Below are 23,409 nucleotides of genomic sequence, written 5' to 3' on the forward strand. Positions count from 1 at the left end.
CTGTTCAGCAACAAAAATGCTTGAACAAAGCATGTCAAATACATTCTAAATCTGCTCAGACCAAGCAAACCTCTTCAGTAAGGCAAAATAACATTTTAACTATCATGGCAAAAGTGATTGTGATTTCCAGTTCAGTTCTTTGTGGACCTTCTGAAGTCTTCTGTAAACAGGCTCATGTCAGATGGGCTGTTGGCAGGAGGGAAGGGAGGGCTTTTGAATATACAGATCATTTCCTTAAGTTTCTTTTTTTAAATATTTTATTTATTTATTCTTGAGAGACAGAGAGAGAGAAAGAGAGAGAGAAAGAGAGAGAGAGAGGCAGAGACACAGGCAGAGGGAGAAGCAGGCTCCATGCAGGGAGCCTGATGTGGGACGACTACATCCTGGGTCTTCAGGATCAGGCCCTGGGCTGAAGGCTGCACTAAACTGCTGAGCCACCCGGGCTGCCCATTTCCTTAGGTTTCTAGGGGAAAATACTACTTTCCATAAGGTTTTTGAGGAACAATGTATATACAAAGATTTGTCTAAATATTTTGTTTACCTTTAGAGACAACTTTACTATCACCAGATCCAGTTAGTAATGTGAAAAAAAATTTCTAATGATAATTATTATTTTGATCTGGCACATTTCTATATTTATTCATAAAATTGTTTTCTTATTCTTTGGATTTCATTTTTCCTATTTGAATATGACACCCTTCTATTTAGGTAGAGATGAATTCTGTTCACTTATAAAAATCATAGAGACATCTGATTACTCACTGGACAGAGAAAGATAACAAGTCACTTGTTCAATTGGTATTTAAGGAGAATAATTATTTATACCTTATTTTTAAAATAATGGGTCATTTTATAATACTATTTATAATGAACCAATTCACTGTCTTTTTAAGTTCTTTGGGAAGGTTTGTTAGTGTTCTTTGTAAACATTCCCAGACCATGAAATTTTAAATGATTTATTACTCTTTAGTAGTTTTGACAGAACAAGTAAAAATTGGCATTCAGTTATGAACACTGTGCAAAGTCTAACCTAAGATAATTGTAGAACATTATAACAAAATTTCCTTAAAGAAAAAAAATCTGACAATCACAAATTCTTGCATTTATCTTTGAAAATTATAAAGTTTTCCAGCCTAGAATTCATGAAACCATAAAAGGCTAGGAAGCATTACTAGCATGCTTTTTTAAGGCAGAAAATCCCATCACCAGATGAAATGCTTTGAGTTTGGGAAGTACCTAAAGACCTCCTTAATAAAATCTGCTATGAATAAGTGAAATTTTTTAATTTAAACAGAATTTTGATTTGTAAATTTTTCTTTCAAATACCTTTGGTCACAAGTGGGATTGGTACAGCGAATCCAAAATAATATAGATAGAGGTATTGTCTAAAAGGTGAATATTAGTGTTTTCTGTAGCTCTGTTCTTTGAGCTGGAGATTGGGTATAATAAATAAATATATGAGATTTACAAAAGAGCTAGAAATTACTTGTAAAAGAGAAGTAATTTCAGCAGTGTTTAATCCATTCATTCAATTCAGTGCCATGGAGTCCAAACTATTATTTCAGCTTAAGAGCTCAGGATTGAAATACCATATAGAAAATAGCTCAAAACGACTGTCCCCAAGGGCTACGGAGTTCAATCCCTCTCTTGTTTCTGGACAGATTCAGACGTCTATGCATTGCTGGGGCATGAACAGAAAGGTTTACTTTCAGGGATATACAAGAAGAAAATTAAGACAGTTTCTTTTCATTCTGAATGTTAACCACCCTTCCTTAAAAGGACCTTCATATATTTGTTGCCCTCCTTAATAGAGTATAGAGTGCCACATTACCAAACCTCTTTATGACAGATGCAAAAGCAATGACTATGAATATACATATGCATGCTTTGTTATAAAGAGACCCTTATCTGCCTTAAAACTGCTTCAGAAATACAAGGTGAAATGAAAGTCTCCTGAACACTTAGCAAAAGTATATTACACATCATTGCTTAAAAATCAAACTGCAATTTTTCATATCTTAAGTTTAAATCGTGAGAAAAGTTTTGTTGTCTCCTGTATTTGTAATGGGCAACTTAGCTATAATGTATGGATCTAATGATGTTTCCATCTAAGTCACATATTTGGCAAAGACCCATGAGATATCTGTGACAAAGGTACACAGAAACTTATGGGTGTCACATAAAATTTTAGAACATCACTGTTTATCAGAGGCCTGTAGTCTTTATTTACCCAATGTATTGGTGCTACATTACAGAGGGCACATTAATTTGTTAGACAGAATAAATGGCAAAGACTCAGTGTGATTTAGTGTACTCAACTCCTATTAGTATCTCTAAAAATTAAGTAAGGTTGCATCATAAGAGTTGGCAGATTCATTATGCTACAAATCTTCATGGGCATAAGCAGTGGCCCCAATACTCTCCCAGATATAGTAATAAAAATCATGCTATTGACATGCCTGTGCCAACTAGGACCTATTTAGTCTTTGAGCTACAATCACTTTATTACTCTGTTTATGATTCTGAAAAAAAATCACAGAAAAAGAAAAGAGTCTTAAGGCATAAGCCATTAATATAGAATGGGGCTATCCAGTGAATGACCCTAGAAGCTGTCTCTCTGTTGTCCAGAAACTACGTATCTGAGGATAAAGGTTATGCACCCCACAAGGAGATGGGGTCAGCAGGAACTCCATTTTCTGTGGCACCTGGTAACCAGAGCCCAGGTGCTGGCCCCTCCTTTTAAAGGGCTGGCAGGTAAGCATGAATGCTTGTACTTGATCCTTGAGTATTTTTTTAAAGATTTTATTTACTTAATTGACAGAGAGAGAGAGAACGTGAGTGAGAGAGAGAGAGAGAGTGAGCATGAGTAGGGAAAGGGGCAGAGGGAGAAGCAGACTCCCCACTGAGCAGGGACTCCATCCCGAGACCCTGAGATCATGACCTAAGCAGAGGCTTAACCAACTGAGCCACCGAGGCACTCTGGTCCCTGAGTATTTATTTCCCCTGTGCAATACCACTCTCATGTTTGTCCAATAAAGAGGAAAACCGAATGAGACACAGCCCTGCCTGGAGCGCTGTCCAGAGGCTGGACACCTTCCCATGAGCTGCCCAGAGAACAGGGAACTCAAGCACCTGCTGGCTTTTTTTGCTCCTGAATTCCAGCCCAGACTTAGTGGCCACTTGCCCCTTCACCCTGAGCCCTTTGCTCAGCATATACATACTGTACACATTCTGGACTACCAAAACAATGAATCTGTTTTTTCAGCATGATTTGAAAATATCAATCTAGATAAACATCTAGACCTAGGACATTAGGCAATACTATAATTTTTTATAGAGAGAATAACAATTTTCATAACAGTGTGCTTTAAATGTCCCATTGGAAGTTGGTCTGGACAAAGAAGAAAAATAAGATTGCAAGATGATACAATAAAAATTCAAATTATTATCAGTTACCTGCTCTATTAGGAGTTTTTGCTCGAAGCCCTAGTTAATACAAAGAAGGGCAGAAAATATAACAGGGTCTTCATGAATGGGTAGGAAATTAAGGTAGGAAAAACTGTGCAATATTCTTACAATTAATCAGAGGGATCTGGCAGGGAGAACTTAAATATGGTATTTCTCTTTGTACGTGAAGAACACAAGAATATTATTCACTCTAAAATATAGTTCTTGCTCTGAAAATAAATTCTATGACTAACACACTTAATTTTACAACCAGTATGTATCACTCTGAAGACGATTTCCACACCATTACTGCTAGTAAACTCAATTAGCTAACAGTGAAGCGTCATACAGATAATTCAGTTATTCTTTATGGAACTCTGTGAAGGACAGCTATGGATCTTTTTCCATTTTTGCTTCAAAAAAGAGCTGGCATGTCAAGCTAAGACTAATCTAAAATTGAGAAAGATATATGATACTCTATTTTAATCCTTATTATTCTTTTCGAGGATGAGCAGTAATTGCAGGTAGGTTCTGCCGGATTTACTATCACCTGGCATTTTCTTCTTTGAAGACTAAAAGTTATCATCAATATTCTGGAGGAAACTGAATGGGATTAAATCAGAAATCTAAAACTAAGTGTTTTACCAATTACCAAAACAGAAGGAGTTAAAATAGATTTTGAAAAAAAAAAAAAAAAGATTTTGTTGTCAGTTAACATATATAACCTTTGGCAATCCGGAATTGGAGTCATGAGGCCAGTTCCCAACCCATATGAGATAGGAGGGATCAAGGGTGTAAGAGGTCACTCTGCAGGGAAGGAAATGACGGGTGGCCACAACTGACTCTCAGCATCAAGCAAGCACCAGAAGATGGGGCAAGGCTTCAGTCACAGTGGCCGATAGAAGTTAATGAGTAGAAATCTGAGTATTTCTGAAATTCTTAGGTTCATCCATAATGTTCCTCTAACCACTATTTCATTTTACCTGACAACAATTCTTATCAAAATTTAATACATCTTTCCATCCCTCGGATTTGGGCTTTTGGATGCAGTTCCCCCCACTCAACCCTTCAAAGCAGTATTTTAGGAGCACCAATGCAATCCTGCTTATTAATCTATTTAAAATCTTTCAGTAGCTTCCAAGTACCTTTCTGATCAATTTCAAATACCTTAGCATAGTGTTATGGATTGAACATTTGTGTCCCCTCAAAATTCCTATGTTGAACCTAGTCCTCAAGTGATGGCATGTGGAGGTGTGGCCGTTGGGAGCTGATTAGGTTATGAAGGTGGAGTCCTCATGAATGAATGGGATTAGTGCCTTTATAAAAGAGACCTCAGAGAGCTTTCTAACCCTTTCAGCCATGTGAAGACACAGCAGAAAGACAGTCTTCCATGAACCAGGAAGTGGGCTCCCATCAGACACCAAACCTGCCAGCAGCTTGATTTTGGACTTTCCAGACTGTAGGACCATGAGAAAGAAATGTTTGTTGTGTAAGCTCCCCGGTCTATGGCAGTTTTGCTATAACAGCCTGAACAGATCAGAACACATAGTCTAAGAGGGAGTTTAAAGCCTTGCCCCTATCTGTGTAAAACTCTCTGTCTAGAAATACCTTAATGCTTGGCTACCCTCTAACTCTCTCTTCCTCACTTGGTTCAGATGACACCTTGTCTCTACATTAATCCTGGCTTTCTACAGAATAAGAGTCTTCCTGTGGGTGCTGATTAACTTAGGCGGATCTTCTCCTTTTCAATCACATACCCTCACCATGCTTGCTTTCTCATCTTCTGTGGAACGAAATCTGACACCTACATTGCATTTGGGAAATTTTAATTCACTCTTGAGTCAAACGAGTGTGCTTCTCCAAAATTAATCTTAGCACTCCCTTCACACGGCTTTCTGATTTTGCAAACCCCATACTGAAGTCTCTCTGCAAGATTAAGATCTCCTAAAATGGAAAAGCTTCATTAAAAGAAATCTACACCAGCTTTACACATTCATAATAAATATAGTAGCAGAACTATTCACTATCAAGTGGTACTCTTCTTTCTTTTGGAAAATGTCAAAAATCTGCACTATCACATTATTCTCATATGTAAGTATTATCCTCTATGGTTCACTGAGCAGAACAGTGGCCCGAAGAAAGAATCAGGATGGCAATATTTTGCTAATTTTCATTACTCTATTTCTGTGAAATGGGATGAGTGTCTTATTACTGCCCTATATTCATATTCATTATTTTGATTGTCAGGTCTCTGAAATTGAGAAAGCTTACTTAGACTTGAGACACACAAGCAATAAGATTTTCATTACCTAAGAATATTCTGATGTATTCTCTATGCTGCAAACATACCAGAAAGATTCTGCCCTCGTGGGGCATTACAGAATGTCTTTTTCTCTGTGAAATAATCATCAAAGCAATCATAATCTCTTTTAGATTAAGTACTTGCTAGTGACTTCTTCCCTTTCAAGTAAATGGTTTAATTATGGACTACAATAAAATATTAGAGTGTATATAATAACCTTATGTGCAGCAATTAACAATTGCTAACTTTTTAAAGAAATGTATTGCAAAATTTGTAAAAATAAGATGCAGACACAATTTTAAATGCGCTATAGCAGAAAATCAAAAGAATTTTTACATAAGCATTTAGAAGAAAACCAGTTGATTTCTGGATTTTAGCTATATTCAGCACACATATTTGCTGACCATTCTCAATTATACCCTCCTCAGATAAGAGCTTTAATGTGAACATAGATGACACAATTGCTGGGTATGCCTGCAATTTTTAATTTGGTACCAAATGAGAAATCCACAAGACATGTTGTTGGTAGGCAACTCAATTTAATCTAAGATATTCCAGAACATTTATATCTTCAAAATCAATAGCAAAATCTGCTTTGTGGCCTAACTCTCTACAACTCAGTGTGGCCTGTTGTCTGGCCACATATGCAACACCTGAGAGGCACTGGGCTCACTCACAATTTCTGAGTCAGTCTGGATCATGGAGCTACACTTATATGACCCATAAACACTATTAGAAAATATTCCTTTCTTCAAGTCATCCCGGTGCTTTTGAATCAAAGCAAAAAAATAAATAAAAATAAATAAATAAATAAATAAATAAATAAATAAATAAATAAATAAAAATAAAAATAAAAATAAAAATAAAATAAAAATAAAGGAAGAAAGAAAATCACAGTTGACGATCCTTTTCAGAAACATTTTCATTGTCCCAAGACAAGGAAAATGAAGCTCAAAATATCGCATGGGACTACGAGACAGAAACTCCATGTTTGGTTCAGTGTGTTAGGAAGGAATTTGTGACAGATTCCTAAGGCAAAGAACTGTAAGTTACTGACACTGTGACGAGTGGTCAGCTGGTGAAACTGATCTTCATGAGGATCAAGTATTTTCACCAAACGCTGCTCAGATTCTCCCCTTTCCATAAGGTGCCACTGATCCTGCAAGAGCTCTGTGCCAATGAAGAAAGGAACAGTTGGCAACAAGGTGAAGGTACGTGTGCTACTCATCCATGCATGTGTCCTGGGTCATGGGGTTCGCTGATACCTGCTCGAACACGGCTGAATCATGAATGAGATTCAGCCTTACATAAAAGTCTTGGAAGCCCTTGTATTCCTAAAGGAATTACAAGTGGTTACATGTCCACATGGACAGAAAAAATACAAGAACAAAGAAAGGTCTGGCATAAGTCAACATTCAGATCAACAGAGGCATTTGCCAACTATTGAGCCCCTACTTATTCATCAGGAAATACAAACATTTTCAAACATCTTTACATCTTCATGAGAAGAATATTAAAAAAACAAAACTAAAACAAAAACAAAAGAAGGCAATGACAACAACAACAAGAAACTTCAACTGGAAGAATTTTTCAGTTTTCCAGTCCTTCCATTATCTGTTCTTGTGTAGAGCCAGAAAAAATACTGTCACCAAGTTAAGAGAATAACAGCCTTTGTTTATGTCTGAATGAATTTGTGCCAAAATAGTAAATATGCTATTGTCTTTTGTTTTTGTCTTTGGTGAAAGTGGGGTATCAAGTCTAGACAATGGCAGAAGCAGAAGAGCACATGCACACAGGAATGCCATTCTGGGTGGCTGAAATCTCACTGGGATACAAATTATTTTCACAGCCACCACTATAGTCAGGACTCTGAGACAAAATAATTCTGATTCTTGACATCAACCCTGGAAGCATCTAAAGGAAAAAGCACACATAATCTTTCATGCTCATTGCTTATATTAAGCGATATAAATCAAAATGCTTATTCCTAAGAGATAAGAAAGACCTTGTCACAATGCCCGGCACAGAGTAGCCACTCTATAACGATTTGGTTCCTTTCTTCCTTATTTCTGTTTAACTCAATCAGGCAAAAATATTTTCCCCAAAAGAAACACAACAATGTTCAAAAATGCCATTTCAAGGGCCAGGATAAATAAACTTTGCAGAGAAGTTTCAGATGTAGGCTTTTGTTTTCAGAACTAGAGGTAGTGCCAAAGAGTGACTTATGGGACTTTAGTCCCCAATAATCTCCACCAATCCCCAGAACCCCATCAGAACAAATAAATTCTTCAAATAAAAGTGGCCATCTTGTTATGAAATCTAACCTCAAGAGAAGTCTCCTTCCAGCCAGACTGAAACTCTGGAGTTCCTCTCACATCAATATGCGGGTATTGCCATGGTCCACAATCATTACATAAGCAAAGTGTCATTTACTTATCTTTACATTAGAGGAAGCAAAATCAAGTAGAAAGAACAAATCTTGGGAGCTGGGCAGGCCTAGGTTTAAATACCAGCCCCTTTGTTCATTAATGGAAGAGCTTAGGGAAGAAATTGGCCTCATGTAGAAGTTACTGAGATTGCCCAGTGAACCTGGAGACACAAACCTCACTACGCTGACATAAGGGCCAGGCAAGATGATATCCATACAGTGCCTAGCAGATCTTAGCACCAATGGGTTACCCAGCACAGAGCTCCCTGTACCATCACCATCCTTCCTCTTTAATTTAACTGATTCAAAATCACTGACATTATGTGATCTCCTCTGTTAAGGTAGAAAAAGAGAAAAACTAGCTGAATAACAAGATCATGTCTATAATAACAACTGGGATTGTACTTTGAGGATTGTTAATACATCCCTGAGCAAAGGGATTTTCTATTTTATGAATGATGAGGAAAATTCAGCATCCTGCATAGAGATCACAGAGTTCTAGGAATGTGTGTTCTCCCCTTTCAATCTCAGTAAGCCATCAGTCCTGGGCAGAGATGTAAACACCTCTGCTTCTGTTCATCTCCTTTCTTTATGCTGCACCCCAGCTAAAGAGTACTCAGGGAAGAATTAGGTTGCCCTCTTCAAGTTGCTATAACAACACTGTTGCCAAAATAGCAGGCACTCTGCAGGAGTCAGAATAGCCTCTTACAGATATTATAGGACTTGTGCTCCTGGCACATCCTCTGTTGCCCGTTAAGGGACCTGGCTAGGGCAGCCAGGGACCACCAGAGTCACATACTAGCTAAGGGGATGGAGAGGGGTTTTGAAAATTGTTGGGCTTCTCACATACACAGAATCCCAATGGCCTGTGCTTCAGATCTTCTGAAGATTCCTCTTACTATGCAGGAACAAAATGATGCCTTGATACTATTTGGAGAACGATGTAGTGTCTGTTTCATGGAGTTGAGTTCTTTTCCTAAATAATGAGCACTTCAGAGCAGTAAAAAAGAATCTTGTCTCATTCTGAAAAAGTATAAACCTGTCACTTGGGAGAAAAGAGGAACTAAACCTTCAGATTGAGAAAGAATATTCAAACAGACAATGGCCAGACAGGCCAATGACAGGCCAATGACAACAGAACTCTGATCTCCAACCTCTACCAGTCCAGGGAGCCAAAACATAACCTCAGCGGCAATCAGCCCAGAATGGGCAGGACTTTCCTATATTTGGTCCCTAGGTCCAACTCAGTAAAAGCCAAATATGCTCCCCAAATCAATCACGTGAGATGCTCTGCCTCTAATTAGACCATCTCCAGCTTCTCTGTGCCAACAACTTCCAAGGAGAGCATACCTGAAGATTCTTGTTTTCTAAAGATGTATTTATTTACTTGAGAGAGAGAGAGAGCTCACACACACACACACATACACACGTGTGTGCATGTGCACGGTGGGGGAAGAAGCAGAGGGAGAGAATCTTTAAGCCGATTGCCCGCTGAGTGCTGAGCTCAGAGCCTGACAGGAGGGCTGGATTTCAGGACCCTGAGATCATGACCTGAGCCAAAACCAAAAGTGAGGTGCTTATTCAACTGAGCCAACCTGGTGCCCCATCCTTCTCTCCTTTTTTAAGTGAGAAACTTTCCCACTCCCCTGCCTGCTTTTGAGTTTCTGCCAGAGGGAAGTGATGGTAGTTGACTCTCTCTAGAGCAAACTGAATAAATGGCTTCTATTCTCATTTGGGTGGTTTTGCTTTTTTCCATAAGATTGACCTGTTTGTTTTCGTTAGATCTAGTAGACTAACAGGATCATGTTTTATGATTTGCAATGCTAAGGACTATGGAAATTTAAGCAATGCAATACCACCCTTGAGGCCTCTGGGCAACCCAACAGTCTGCCTAAAATGTGTCCTCAGCAAACTTCCATACTCCTCAAACCCATCTCCAACCCTCTGCCTTCCACTTCATAGCTCCAACCATAACAAAGAATTGTTTATAGTCACAGAGTGACTGACCATTACAGTTTGCCCAGAACTGCCTTGTTTTTAGGACTGAAAATGCTATACCCCAGAAAAACACTCCACCACCAGTAAACTGGGATAGGAGGTCACTCCATGAGACTCTCCAGGGTGCCCTAGCATTCTAAGATTTAGCCATTGCAGGTGCAATTCACTCTGCTAGCAATCTTTCTCACTACTGACAGGATATCAACCTGGTGAACTCCTCTCAATCTGCCAAGGCCCTGCCTAAAGGCCCACTCCCAGGACAAGAGTCTTTGACAATGTCCCACCCCCAATCCCAAGCAGGTCATCTCCCTCCTCCATGCCACACTACAGCTTGAATATATCCTTGTACATATCACATAGCATAAAGCTCATCTTGTTACACAGGGATTTCCTTGCAGGCAGGTGCTGTATCTTGTTCTGCTTTGAGTCTCCTCACTGTCATCACCACATCTAGCCAATGTTTGTCCATTTCATGAGTAAATGAACTCATGGGTGATTAAATGGCTTAGTTACTATGTATTTACTTATTTAATATAGTTATAATTATTGATTACTGAATTACTAAATATTAACTAATTATTTATTAATGAGTTAAATTGATCCTTATAAAAAATCATAAAGCTCTCAGTTGAGCTGAAGGTAGAGACTATACATAGATGGAAGCTGGGTGCCTCACAGAAAATAGATTCGTCAATCCATTTCAGTTACCCAGGTTATTTACCTACCTCAATCTGGGTGGTGTTGTCCTGCCCATCATCCAGTAGCAGGTCCGTGAAGCCTCTGGGCTCTGGGGAGTCTTGGCCCACGCTTGCACGGTTTGAGTCTACAGCTTTGAGAGAATCCAAGCTCCTTTTCCACCGGTGGCTGAAGGCATGTGTGTCCACTTCCACTTCCTCTTCTGTTTGTGGGAAGGCCTGAGCAACTTGATATTGCCAATCTGTTTGAACAAGAAATAAAATAATGAGTTACCACTTGTTATGAGTCATACACATTGCTTAGCTAATAGAGCAGAAAAATAATTTTGCCAGTCATGAAGATAGGAAACTAACTCCTAACAATGAAATCTGTTTAATTGTAATATTTTGAGTTGGTAAGAACATCTCTGTGTAGAATGAAATTTTAAAACATGCCATAAGTCGTGACAATGGTTAATGTGGAGATCCAGCAGAGTCCCTAAAACAGATGTGCAGCCCTAAAGCAATGCATTTTTATTCCCTTCCCTCCTCGTCCTCCACACACACCCTTCAAAAATATTCTCTAGTTGTTCTCAGAAAACAAGCTACAATCCAAACAAAGGAATGAAACCTAGAGACTCTTAGCACATATGAAAATAAAAGTCAGACAGTATTAACTTGCGAGTTTATATTCATTTCACACAAGTTCTGCTGGACAGCGAAAGACAACAATGTATTCGAATGGGTTAAATAATATATGGAATGATCTTTGTGTAAATGTGCTAACCTGCCTTGTAGCTCACAAGTCAGATTTGGTTCATTGCCTACCTCATTTAATAAGTAACACCCTCGGGAGGCATCACAAATGCTCTTGTTCATTTGTGCTGTTCTCACCTTGGACTCTTGTCAGGGTGGTAAAGGATGATAGTGATAGGCACTTAGAGAAAAGGATGGGAAAGCAAAGAGACCAAATCACAAAGGTATTTTAAAGCCATCTGCAGGGACTGGCCTTGCTGACCTAGCTCATCCTACTACTACAGGAGGGAAAATAAGATTTAATCATGACTCCTGGTCTTTCATTTCAGTAGGTCAAGCAGGGGAAGGTATATCTCATATCTCAACTGAATATGGGAAATTCAGTTTCTGACCAAGAAGAACAGCCTTCTTCTACGCAACTATTACCCAGAGATATGAATTGACAGGCTTTATAACTGGCATGATACAGGTTCAAAAAGGGCTAAGAGAGCAGTGATTTAATTATAGCTGTGATGTTGCCCTCAATAGAGGAACATTCCAAGAAATGAAAATGTATTTAATGAGACTTATAATACCATTGTATCAGCTACTTAGAACTCTGATAACTAAGTTAAGGCTACCACTACTAATCGCACACAAATGGTCTACAGTATTTCCCTTTCAACTCAGAAAGGTACTAAGAATTCTTCTAGACAGGAAGGATATTCTTTGGTTTCATCATGAGATTAAAAGATCTCCCAGTGCTTCATGTCTTGGTGGATACAGCCCAGAGAGAAAGTACCATCATAATGTTGGTCATCTAGACTTTTCCATGGGCTCACAAAATGGTAGAGCTGAAAAGAACCACAAAGACAGAATTGCCCAAGAGCTCCACAAAGAGAAATCCAAGAGCCTGAAAAATGTAGTACCATGCACGATTCAGAGTTGTTGTAAGGCTGAAAAATCTCTTGTATATAAAAGGTTGATTGTGGTCCCCTCCACTGACCCACACATAAATATTCACTAATCATGTCTAATGAGTATTGCCATCATCACTATAGAAAATGTTTTTTTCTTAAAGATTTTATTTATTTATTCATGAGAGACACAGGGAGATAGGCAGAGATATAGGCAGAGGGAGAAACAGGCTCCCCACACAATCCTAGGACCCTGGGATCACAACCTAAGCCGAAGGCAGATGCTCAACCACTGAGCCATCCAGGTGCCCTGAAAATATTTCTTTTTTTGACACTGTTGTGCCACTGGCCATTGAATGGTGCTGAATAAATGTCTGTTAACTGACTGATGGATAAATGAACTGTTGACAGTCTCTTTGGAGCAACAATGATTGGACCAGACAGAGTCAAGTAATGGAGGAAATACTGCATAAGGACTCAAAAGACCTGGGTGGAATTCTTTGTTAGGTTTCCTGGATAAGGGATCCAGCATAATTTACAAAACTCTGTGCTTTGGTTGCCCTATATTTAAATGGGAATGAAAATACCTTACTTGAGAAAGCAGACAGCTTTTCCTGAGGATGTGTCAGGCTTTAAGACCTATGATTCTAGGCAAAGCTACATAAAGCAATTTTATTTGTTTTATTTATATATTCTGCCTCATTACCAAAAATATATGAGGCAGCTTACAACAAAAGTAAGCAATAAAGTTTTTATAATACCCAGGTAAGACCTGCTAGCCCAGCACTTAGGTTAACTTTAGAGGTGTGCGTTTGTTTTGCACTGAGGGTGGTGGCTATCTGAATACAAATAATCAGAACAACTGAAAATCTATACAAAAATTTTGTTAGAATATCAATATAGATAAGATATAATGCAGTTAATAGATTAAATGCTCCTGGATTTATAAATGATTTTTTTTTTAAATCATACAAAGGGAACAACTCCAAACAGAGGTTTGTCATTCCTCTAAAATGTAAATCAGGAAGTCAACCTAGAACTTCAAAGAATTAATCTTTATTAAAATCTTCAAAACAGCATTTCAAAACAACTCTTGGTTTCTTTGGAATGGTGTTATTGTTGGATATTAACTGCCTGATATTAATGTTATTATTATCTTTCCAGAGATTTTTAACATAAGACAAAATAGGTTACCTTTCCCTGATGCCTATGGGCCAGTAACATCACACTAACCGTTGTGATCCCTGCACAGGGCAGGGAGAGTCAGATTAAGTAACACTGGAGGGGCTGTCTGCATAGAAAGTCTACTTCTCAACTTCTTGAGTTCCCTTTTTCATTTTTCTCCTGCCTTCTTACCCTAAAGAACAAATGAAAAAGAGCTTCAAAACTAAGGGGTGATAAAGCCCATATTCTCCACCGTTAAATTAAACAAAGAGACCATTAGATTGAGGGGGTTCTGATACCTCAGTAGCCTATGCAAGCAAGCCAAAACCTAGGCCTACAAATGCCTCCAGGTTAAGAAATCAAAACCAAAGGATAGCCAGTCTCACACAGCCAATGAGGCTTCTCTGAATCAGACAACTGCCTAAGCCAATCAGATAGTTTTTTTGCTCTGCTTCTGCCTTTTTTTCTATACAAGTCTCTCCCCTAGCTCCTGTTCTTGGAGCACCCTTGACTATTTCTAGCTCAGCCCTGCCAGATTGCAATCGATCTTTGCTCAGGTAAATTCTTGAAATATTTAATATGCCTCAGTTTATTTTATAACACCACTTAAGTTGAAATTTGGGATGTCTGATTAATGTGTCAAATTATTTTTGTAGTGAACATTCAAAATAACCCTTCAGCAGGATTACTGAGGAAGGTAAATTTCACATACAGGGAGGTCTTCTGCATAAGACAAGCATACATGCTTACTTTGGCACTTAATGAGGTAAGTCCCTAGATAGTTGTGGGGTTTTGGTGAGGATTTTTCTCCCCAATTTTTTGTAGTGTTTTATTTTTTATTTTTTCTTCTTTTTGTTCATGGTCACGTTAACAGCTATTACAGCTGTTGATTGGTTTGTCTCCATCATGGACATGCTTGCTCTTCCTAGAATTTGCTACCTTAAAATTTATAAACCTGTCTCTTGATTACTTGCTGGCTCTCATATTTACAAAGAGTAAACAGGATCTAAGGAAGGAACTGAGGAATTTTTTAATAAGAAAATTTGTGAGCTTTAGGGCTTGGGTTCTGTGAATTTTCTTTTGGTTGCTATTTTAGATCTAATTATTTTTCTCTGCTTATGTTGTGAACAATAAGAAACATTCCTATATGCTCATAATTCAGTACTCCATGGTTCATCAAGACTGGAGTATGAAATTGGCTAGATTTTGATCCCATTTAAGACTGATTTTTAGACAAGATAAAACAAGTCAAGAATGAATGTTTTACAGAAATAAAGACCGAGAAAAATTGGCAAAACCACGGCATGGTTATCTACATTGTAAATTATTCCTATGCACTTCATGTGCTTCCAAACTCATAAAAATATTTTAAATCTTTAAATCACTACCTAAACGAATTATTCAGAAACAAGCTAAAGGGATATATGTAATATAATTTTTCCCTTCCTAGCTGTAGTGAAAACAAAAGCAACAGGAGGGATCTTTGAGTAGTCTGGCTGAACAGATTGTTTGCTTTCTGTCCACTGTATGTTAATTAAACCACTGATGGAAAACTTTCAAAGATAATTTTTTCCAACATATTTTGCTGTAGTTGTTAATCACATAGCTCATGGAAATATCAAGTATATCTAAAGATTCCTGTTTGGATATGAGAGAAAGCTGAAAGATATATTTTTGTGTATAGATAATACATAAATTGTTCTTAACATATTCTTGAGACATTTTATTTGATTAAAATAGCAGATAAACTATTACTAGAGAAGGTACTTCATTACATTCCAAATAGAGCATTATTATGAAACCCAATAATGTCTAGTTAATCTGAGAGTAAAAACAAGAAATTCATGTATAGCCTCATATTACCTTTTGCAAACCTTCCAAGTCTCTCTTGTGCCATCATACACTGTAAAATAATTTAAAATAAAATAAAGGGATCCCTGGGTGGCGCAGCGGCTTGGCGCCTGCCTTTGGCCCAGGGCGCGATCCTGGAGACCCGGGATCGAATCCCACGTCGGGCTCCCGGTGCATGGAGCCTGCTTCTCCCTCTGCCTGTGTCTCTGCCTCTCTCTCTCTCTCTCTCTCTGTGACTATCATAAATAAATAAAAATTTATTAAAAAATAAAATAAAATAAAAACAAAAGGCAAGAAAACTCTGCTGGACTGGATATGTTTATTATGTTTATATTTGTGTCTTCACTGAATGAATTTACTAAAGTAGCTCACATTTAACCAGTAGCTATATGTTGAAACCATCTTTAACTATATATCTTGTGTCTTGCATATAAATCATACACACAATACATGCCCAACCACCAAGAAGTAACTACATAATTTGAAATGCATCTTATGTAATTGGGATCTAGCTGTATAGTTTTTTTTAAAAAAAATAATGTTTAATTTATTTATTCATGAAAGACACACACACAGAGAAGTAGAGACATAGATAGAGGGAGAAGCAGGCTCCTTGCAGGAAGCCCGATTTGGGACTTGATCCCCGGACCCCGGGATCATGCCCTGAGCCAAAGGCAGACACTCAACTGCTAAGCCACCCAGGCATCCCTATTTGTATAGCTTCTGACAGGCATTTTGGTCTATACAAGTGAACCAAATCACCCTTGTGAATCCTCTGCAGAAACATTAAGACTGTTCACTGCAAACAGATTTGCTGGCTAGATTCACCTGAGAATAGATGAGATGATCTGGCTGAGGTAGCCTCTTCCATATGGTTTTGCATTTCAATTTATTGAGGAAGTGAAGAAGAAATTCTATACAAATGCTTATATCCTTGCCTATGTCCAATGATGAACTAACTACACAGTGGATTTGAGGTTTTCATGGACAGCATCACAATATTAGACAACTACCAGAAGAGAAAGCATACTGATATTCTGTTGAGAGATATTAAAGTGTTCCAGTAGGCCCTAGGCATTCACAGTCTTTGTAAGCTTCCTGCATGATTTTTTGAGCCCCCTTGGTTCATGCTCTAGTCCCAACACACATGCCTTGGGACTTGTCCTCATCATCTCTTGTCTCCTATCTGATCTTACTGTCTTCAAACTCTTCCTTCTCCAATCTCTCCTCCATCTGCTACAAGAGACACCTTTCAGTTATTTGCTTCTCTCTTCTGATTAAAACTACTAATGGCTTTTTAGCATCCACATCTTTTACCACCTAGAAACACTCCATACTCTCGCTACAACTACTCTTCCCTCTCTTTACACTCCTGCCCTCATCATACCCTATGGTACCATCACATATAATTTCTCAATTATTTCTTTACTTGCAATGAGTATCGTTACCTTTGCATGGAGGAATACTTTTTCACCCCACGCTTCAGGAAATCTCACAATTTCTTAAAGATCCAACTCAAATAGTCTCTTGTTAAATGAAGCTTCTCTTGACTCCTTGACTCCTCCAGGGCAGAGTCTAGTTGAGGTTTCTATTATAACACAATTCTTCTTTTTACCTGACTCTTGAAACACTTTTCTATCCCCACTTGAATGTATGATTTTATCAGAAAAGAGTTAACTCAGAAGGCCTAAGACAGCTATCCTTAGAAAATGTCTTAGAAGTTTGGCCTTGGCTAAGTACCTAGAAACAAGATTTAGGGAGGGTTCCCGCTATTCTCTAACAGATAAGAATGGCTTACTATGGCTAAACTGTTCGGGCAAACACTATGGTTTATCCTGAACACCTGCCTTTCTTCTGGGAGTCTGGACTCTTGGTACATGCTAAACAGAAGGTGGTTATATGAACAGTTTCCAGTAAAAACACTGGGCATGGAGTTTTTAATGAACTTCCCTCATTGATAATATTTTACATGCATCATTATGGTTTGTTGCTGGAAAAATTAAATGTGTCATGTGTGCTCCTGCTGGAGAGTGCTCTTGGAAACTTTCCCTAGTTTCCCCTAGACACTGCCCCAAGTGTCTATCCCCTTTGCAGATTTTGGTTTGTATCTTTTTGCTGTAATAAATCATAGCCATGACCACAACTCTATGCTAAGTCACATGAGACCTCCTAGCGTATCACCAAATGTTGGGATGGCCTAGGAAGACTCCTAACACACAGATGTTTCAGATCAGAGACTCTATCTTAATTACATGTTTTGTCCCATCATTATAAGCATGGGCATTGACATATACTAAGTATCTAAAATCTTCGGAATAACAAGTGAATGAATAAGTAAATGAATGATTGACCAAGTTGCTGCTTACCTGAGACAATGTCTTAAAAGATTATGTGTGTAATCTTTTATCTAACTTAAGATTTTAACCACCTTTCTGAGTAGCCAGATAAAAGGGTGGAAGAAGGAGAAAATTACAGAAAACAAATCTACAACAGCTTTTATTTCTCTGACATGAGTTTGACTCAAAAATAGCTCACTGGCCTGTTGGGTGATGCTCAGCAACACTTATGGTTACAGTTTATCATCTCATTTCTTTTTGGTTAATGAACTCTGTAAGAAATTCAACAAATGTCTTTGAAGAATCAAGGCATGACCCAGAGAGATTGAAAAGTTATGATATAGATGAAACAAGGACAACTTTAATGTTGAAATAGGTGGAGAATTACTCTAGAATTTTGAAGTATTGATAGTTTTCTAATTTTACCATTAAATAAAATAATAAAACTTTAAAATTCTATACACAAAAATGGAATCCTATGGAAAGCATTCTTGGCTTCACAAAAATTTATCAATGAGATTTAAGGCACATTTAAGTTGTGCTACATATTTACTAAAGTATTAACAATAAGTACAAAGAATAAAACTTTGTTAACAGTTTAAAAGAGGTATTTATGCATGGCTTCTAATTTCGAATTAATAATAGACTGGGACGCCTAGGTGACTCAGCGGTTGAGTGTCTGCCTTTGGCTCCCGCAGTCCCAGGATCCAGTCCCACATCGGGCTCCCTGCAGGGAGTGTTTCTCCCTCTGCCTATGTCTCTGCCTCTCTCTCTGTGTCTCTCATGAATAAATAAATAAAATCTTAATAATAATAATAATATTGATAATAATAACTAACCTTAATTTAGGGTTAGTTAAATACAATGCACTGTTCTAAACATCTGCACACATTGATGTATTTGTCATGTACTGTTACTAATCTATCTTACCTAAGAGAAAATTGTTGCATATGTGGTAACTGATAGGCTAGGAAAGTAACCAGAGCTGGATCCAGAGGCTTGGTCTTAATCATCTATTTGGCCATTGATTAATCTTTTGGGGGGTCAATTTAGCTATCTGTCACCAGTGTTGACAACATGACACAAAGAAACAAACTAAGTGAAAAAAAATAAATTAGATAAAATGTGCTATTGAAAACAGCAAAAATCTGGAAAAAAATCTAGCATGTGAAAGCAAAAAAAGAATATATCTCATCAGGTTGACTGTCGATGGAAGGAAATTAAACATTGCTAGTATAAAAACAGAGAAGATAGTAGGAGCACATTAATATTGATTATATTTTTATTATAACTTGAAAGGCTGGGAAGTACTTGAAAATAAATGATAGATTTTTTTGTTAATTGAGGATTTTCTAATTAAATGCCTAGCAAAAATTTAAAAGAAAAATTAAATTCCTTCAAGTAGATTTCACATGTGTTTTACTGGGAAGATAACCTCCTGTTTCATAATAAAAAAGATGATTATCAAAGAACTCAGGCCATCTGCTGATTTTTCAGATAAATCTGTCAGATTTAGAGAATAAACTCATTTCCATAGGAACCATACTCTACAAATGATCTATAAACAGAGAAAATAGCATTTAATTAAATCTGAGAAGCTATCTTTTAATAAGGTCTTTGAGATCTTCTCTAGAAAACACTGCATCATAAGCCGAGAAACCAAATGGAAATTTTAGGTATGTGACCTCTTGTATCTATAAAATGAAAGGGAGCAGTTTTGTAGCTCTTTATGACCCCTCTTGCCTATAAAAGTCGATCATCTACTCACTGGCTAAATATCTTGTCAACATATTTTGGACTATTTTGGGTCCAATATTAAATACAATTATTTTCAGGTTTACTATTTAATTTGTGAAAATTCACATATTATGGGACTTGAGTGTCTCCATAGCACAATAAAAAAGTAAAACTATTTGGTAAAAATACCTTAATACTTCTATTTATCATTAGCTATCCTAAACTACCCTTGCTGCCTATATTCATAATGCCTGATTTTTTTAAAAGATATTATTTAAATTCAATTTAGTTAACATATAGCATTATATTGGTTTCAGGAGTAGAATTTTGTGATTAATCACTTGCATATAACACCCAGGGCTCCCAAATGGCCTGTTTTAAAATAAGGTCTCTGTCCTAAAAGCTAAGCCTGAATGCATGAAAAGTGTAACTCTGCCTGCCAAGGGAGGTGGAAAATTCTGTAAACAAGGACTAGTCATGGCCAATAGCTTCTCTTAAAAAAAAAAAAATGTTGAGTCTTTTGAGCCAGACCATGCCAGATGGAATCAATTGGTATAATGGTGCCCAGTGTCAAACATAATGTCCAAATGCCTAGGGCCCAAATCACTGAGGGTCTTATATTAAATTATGGCTGCCAGATGTCTGATATACTCAATCTCACCACATACTGTCATCAGACCATACTCAGTTTGTGGGGTCAGAATCCATAATGGCCCAATGTTGAGCCCAGGCTGACTTAGCCAATGATCACAGATGACAGCCAATGTATGCTTTTCTATCAGATTGTTTTATAAATTTTATCTGATTTAAATCAAGCCATACCATTATCAGAATGGTCCCAAATTTCTATAGGTTAAATGCCCACTAGAGATTTGTGTGGACTTGAACAAGTGGTCAATAACACCTGCAATTTCCTCATCACAAAATTATCTTTATTGTTTATGTTTTTTTTTTAAGTTATACCCCTAAGATTATAAATATAAGGTTATTCAGGGCCTGCATTTTTATTAAAAAATGACTTTAGTTAAAATAGCATTCCATATTCTAAGACTGAAATCCAGCAGTACTTTTCTGAAGTTTGACTGATTACAAAGTTCAACCCGAACAAATCAATAGTTTAACTGCACCTCCACTCCCTACTTGTCCCCAAATAATGTGCAATGCTTTCCATCTACTCCAACAGTTAAGGAATAAACACCTAGATCAACCCTAAGGTCTGTTCCCATTAGGACAAGCCGGATATCAGTTGTTAAATGTTGAATACCATTCCTAGATAAAAGTGAAAAATACAACCACAAAATCTATACTTTTGAGCTCCCTGCTTTGTGATAAGTTGAAAATACAGGGTAAACAAAATACAGTCTCTTAATATATTCAACTTTGAGACTCAGTCATTACACAAAACACACAAACATAATAGAAAGTCGTTTAAGAATGCCAGGCAGAAAAACAAAAAGTTCCATTTTAGTTTTATATAAATTTAGAAGACCAGCAGAAAAAAAATATCAATAGCACATATCAAGATTAATGCAATGTGCACTTCTAATTCAATGTTTTGATCAACAAAATGGCAGTCATGTATGGTTTATTTGTTTTTCTTTTTAAGATTTTATTTATTTGAGAGAGAGAGAGAGAGCATGAGAGAGAGTACAAATGGTGGAGAGAGGGAGAGGGAAAAGCAGACTCCTGGCTAAGGAGAGAGCCCAATGTGGGACTGGATCCCAGGACACTGAGATCATGACCTGAGCTGATGGCAAATACTTAGCTGACTGAGCCACCTCATGCACCCCATTTGGTTTACCTGAATATATACAAGTATGTCTAACCTAATAAATTTTTAAAGATCTGTCTTCAAAAAAAAAGACATGTCATAAATAGATAACTCAAAACAAAGTAAATATAAATACCGATTATGTTAAAATATTTAACATTATAAAAGAAAAAACGTAATTCTTTCATATACTAAGTTCACAAAGATTTTTTTGTTTTATTTTTAAGTTCACAAAGATTTATTCTAAAACTGTACTCATCAATGTTTGATAGAGATTTTTTTTTTGAAGCAAGAATTTTATTCTTTCATATTGGTAGCTAGATTCTAATTTTAATAAACATTTCATATTGGTAAATTTACAATCTGCAGCATAACTCAGATTTGATACTGTGGAAATATTTTGATATGCACAAAAAGACTTAATGTATAAGTATAAAACCTATATATAATATGATTTGAACTAGGTAAAATAAGAAATATATACATATATACAAATTCAGAAGAGCAAAAAAAGAAAAAGAAATACATTATAGTATTATCAGTGCTTCTTTCTGTGTTATACAGGATGGAAGCATCTAGGGTTTTGATTTGTTCTCATAGCATATCTTTATTTTATACATTTTCTATAATGCTTCACTTCTTTCTTTTCTAAAGATTTATTCACTTATTTTGAGAGAAAGAATGAGAGAGCATGTGTGCGTGCTCAAGTGGGGGGAGGGGTATAGAGGAGGAAAAGGAAGAGAATCTCAAGCTGACTGCCTGCTGAGCACAGAGCCCAAAACTGGTCTCAATTTCACAAAGCTGAGACCAGATTAGATTCTGAGTTGAAATCAAGAGTCAGACCCTTAACTTACCGAGCCATCCAGGCACCCCTACAATGTTTTAACTCTATACTGAGGGGGGTGAAAAACCTAAGTCTCTACTTTCTGAAGGTCAAATCCAAATATTCTGACTCGGTGAAATCTTTCATCACTACCACCATACAATTTTCCTACGGAGAGTTAATTTAAAGTGATCTCATAGAACTGTACTCAAACCTATTGCTGTGTTTTTCTTGTAAATATTGATTTAATGCCATTTCTCTACAAATGACTATGAGCTTGTCCAGGAGAGTTTGTGCTCCTTTCTGTTACTGTAATAAATGTTCACTAAAGCTGCTCAGGCTATCCAGTCTGTTTGTTCCCCTGGGGTATATCATGACATGGTTGGGGTGGTGACCTGGTGTTTTCTATCATGACAGCTATTGCTTACCATAATCTCACTTCTGTGCTTAAATTCTTATCTTGAATACTTAAGTATGTCGGGTTATATCTTGAGAAAACTGGAAGCATCCCTGCCAATTTCTGTGCAATTTCTAATACTTTTCTAACCTCTTTGTCTATATAAGAACTTCATCAAATAAACGATCAGTGTTGCAATACTGTAACTCCAAAATCCTTTAAAATGTTCAGATAGAGGGGCACCTGGGTGGCTCAGTGGTTGAGCATCTGCCTTTGGCTGAGGGTGTGATCCTGAGGTCCTGGGATGGAGTCCCGCATCAGGCTCCCCACAGGGAGCCTGCTTCTCCCTCTGCCTGTGTCTCTGCTTCTCTCTCTCTGTTTCTCTCACAAACAAATAAATAAAATCTTTTTTTAAAAAAGTGTTCAGATAGATTAATAGAGTAGAGAAAAATATTTCCCATTATTTTATTTCTCACATTTGATTCATATATTTATTGAAATATACCTTCATACTTCCTTATAACCACAAAGCAATGGGCAAAACTACTTAGCTTTGCTATCTCCAAATAACTTTGCAAAAAAATTCTTTCAAAAAAAGTCACAGGAAAAAGATTTATGCTTCTGAATATCAAAGGCATTGTGAAGCAAGGATTCATAAAAATTAGTTACAGCAGAAAGCATATAATTCTTCAAACAAAACTGACACTTTGTTATTTTAGTTAAATATGGAATACCTTATGTACAGAGATGTATTTCCTTCATTAAGTAGTTTTTGAGTATTTACTTGCATAATTCATCCACTTACTCAGGTTCCCTTATGATTAAATCA

The 23,409-nt window shown here is 37.1% G+C and overlaps 1 protein-coding gene across 4 annotated transcripts in view; it reads right to left on the bottom strand.

Annotated features, from left to right (window-relative positions):
• Positions 1–23,409, bottom strand: part of PLXDC2 (plexin domain containing 2) — a 514,506-nt gene that overhangs the window by 274,294 nt on the left and 216,803 nt on the right. For all 4 annotated transcript variants that reach the window (XM_077896883.1, XM_077896880.1, XM_077896881.1 and 1 more), the window contains one exon: positions 10,901–11,112. In XM_077896883.1, the coding sequence (XP_077753009.1) occupies positions 10,901–11,112 (212 nt within the window). The remainder of the gene's footprint in view (positions 1–10,900; positions 11,113–23,409) is intronic.

The sequence above is a fragment of the Canis aureus genome, chromosome 5 (genome assembly GCF_053574225.1).
Source record: "Canis aureus isolate CA01 chromosome 5, VMU_Caureus_v.1.0, whole genome shotgun sequence".
Classification (NCBI taxonomy): Eukaryota; Metazoa; Chordata; class Mammalia; order Carnivora; family Canidae; genus Canis; species Canis aureus.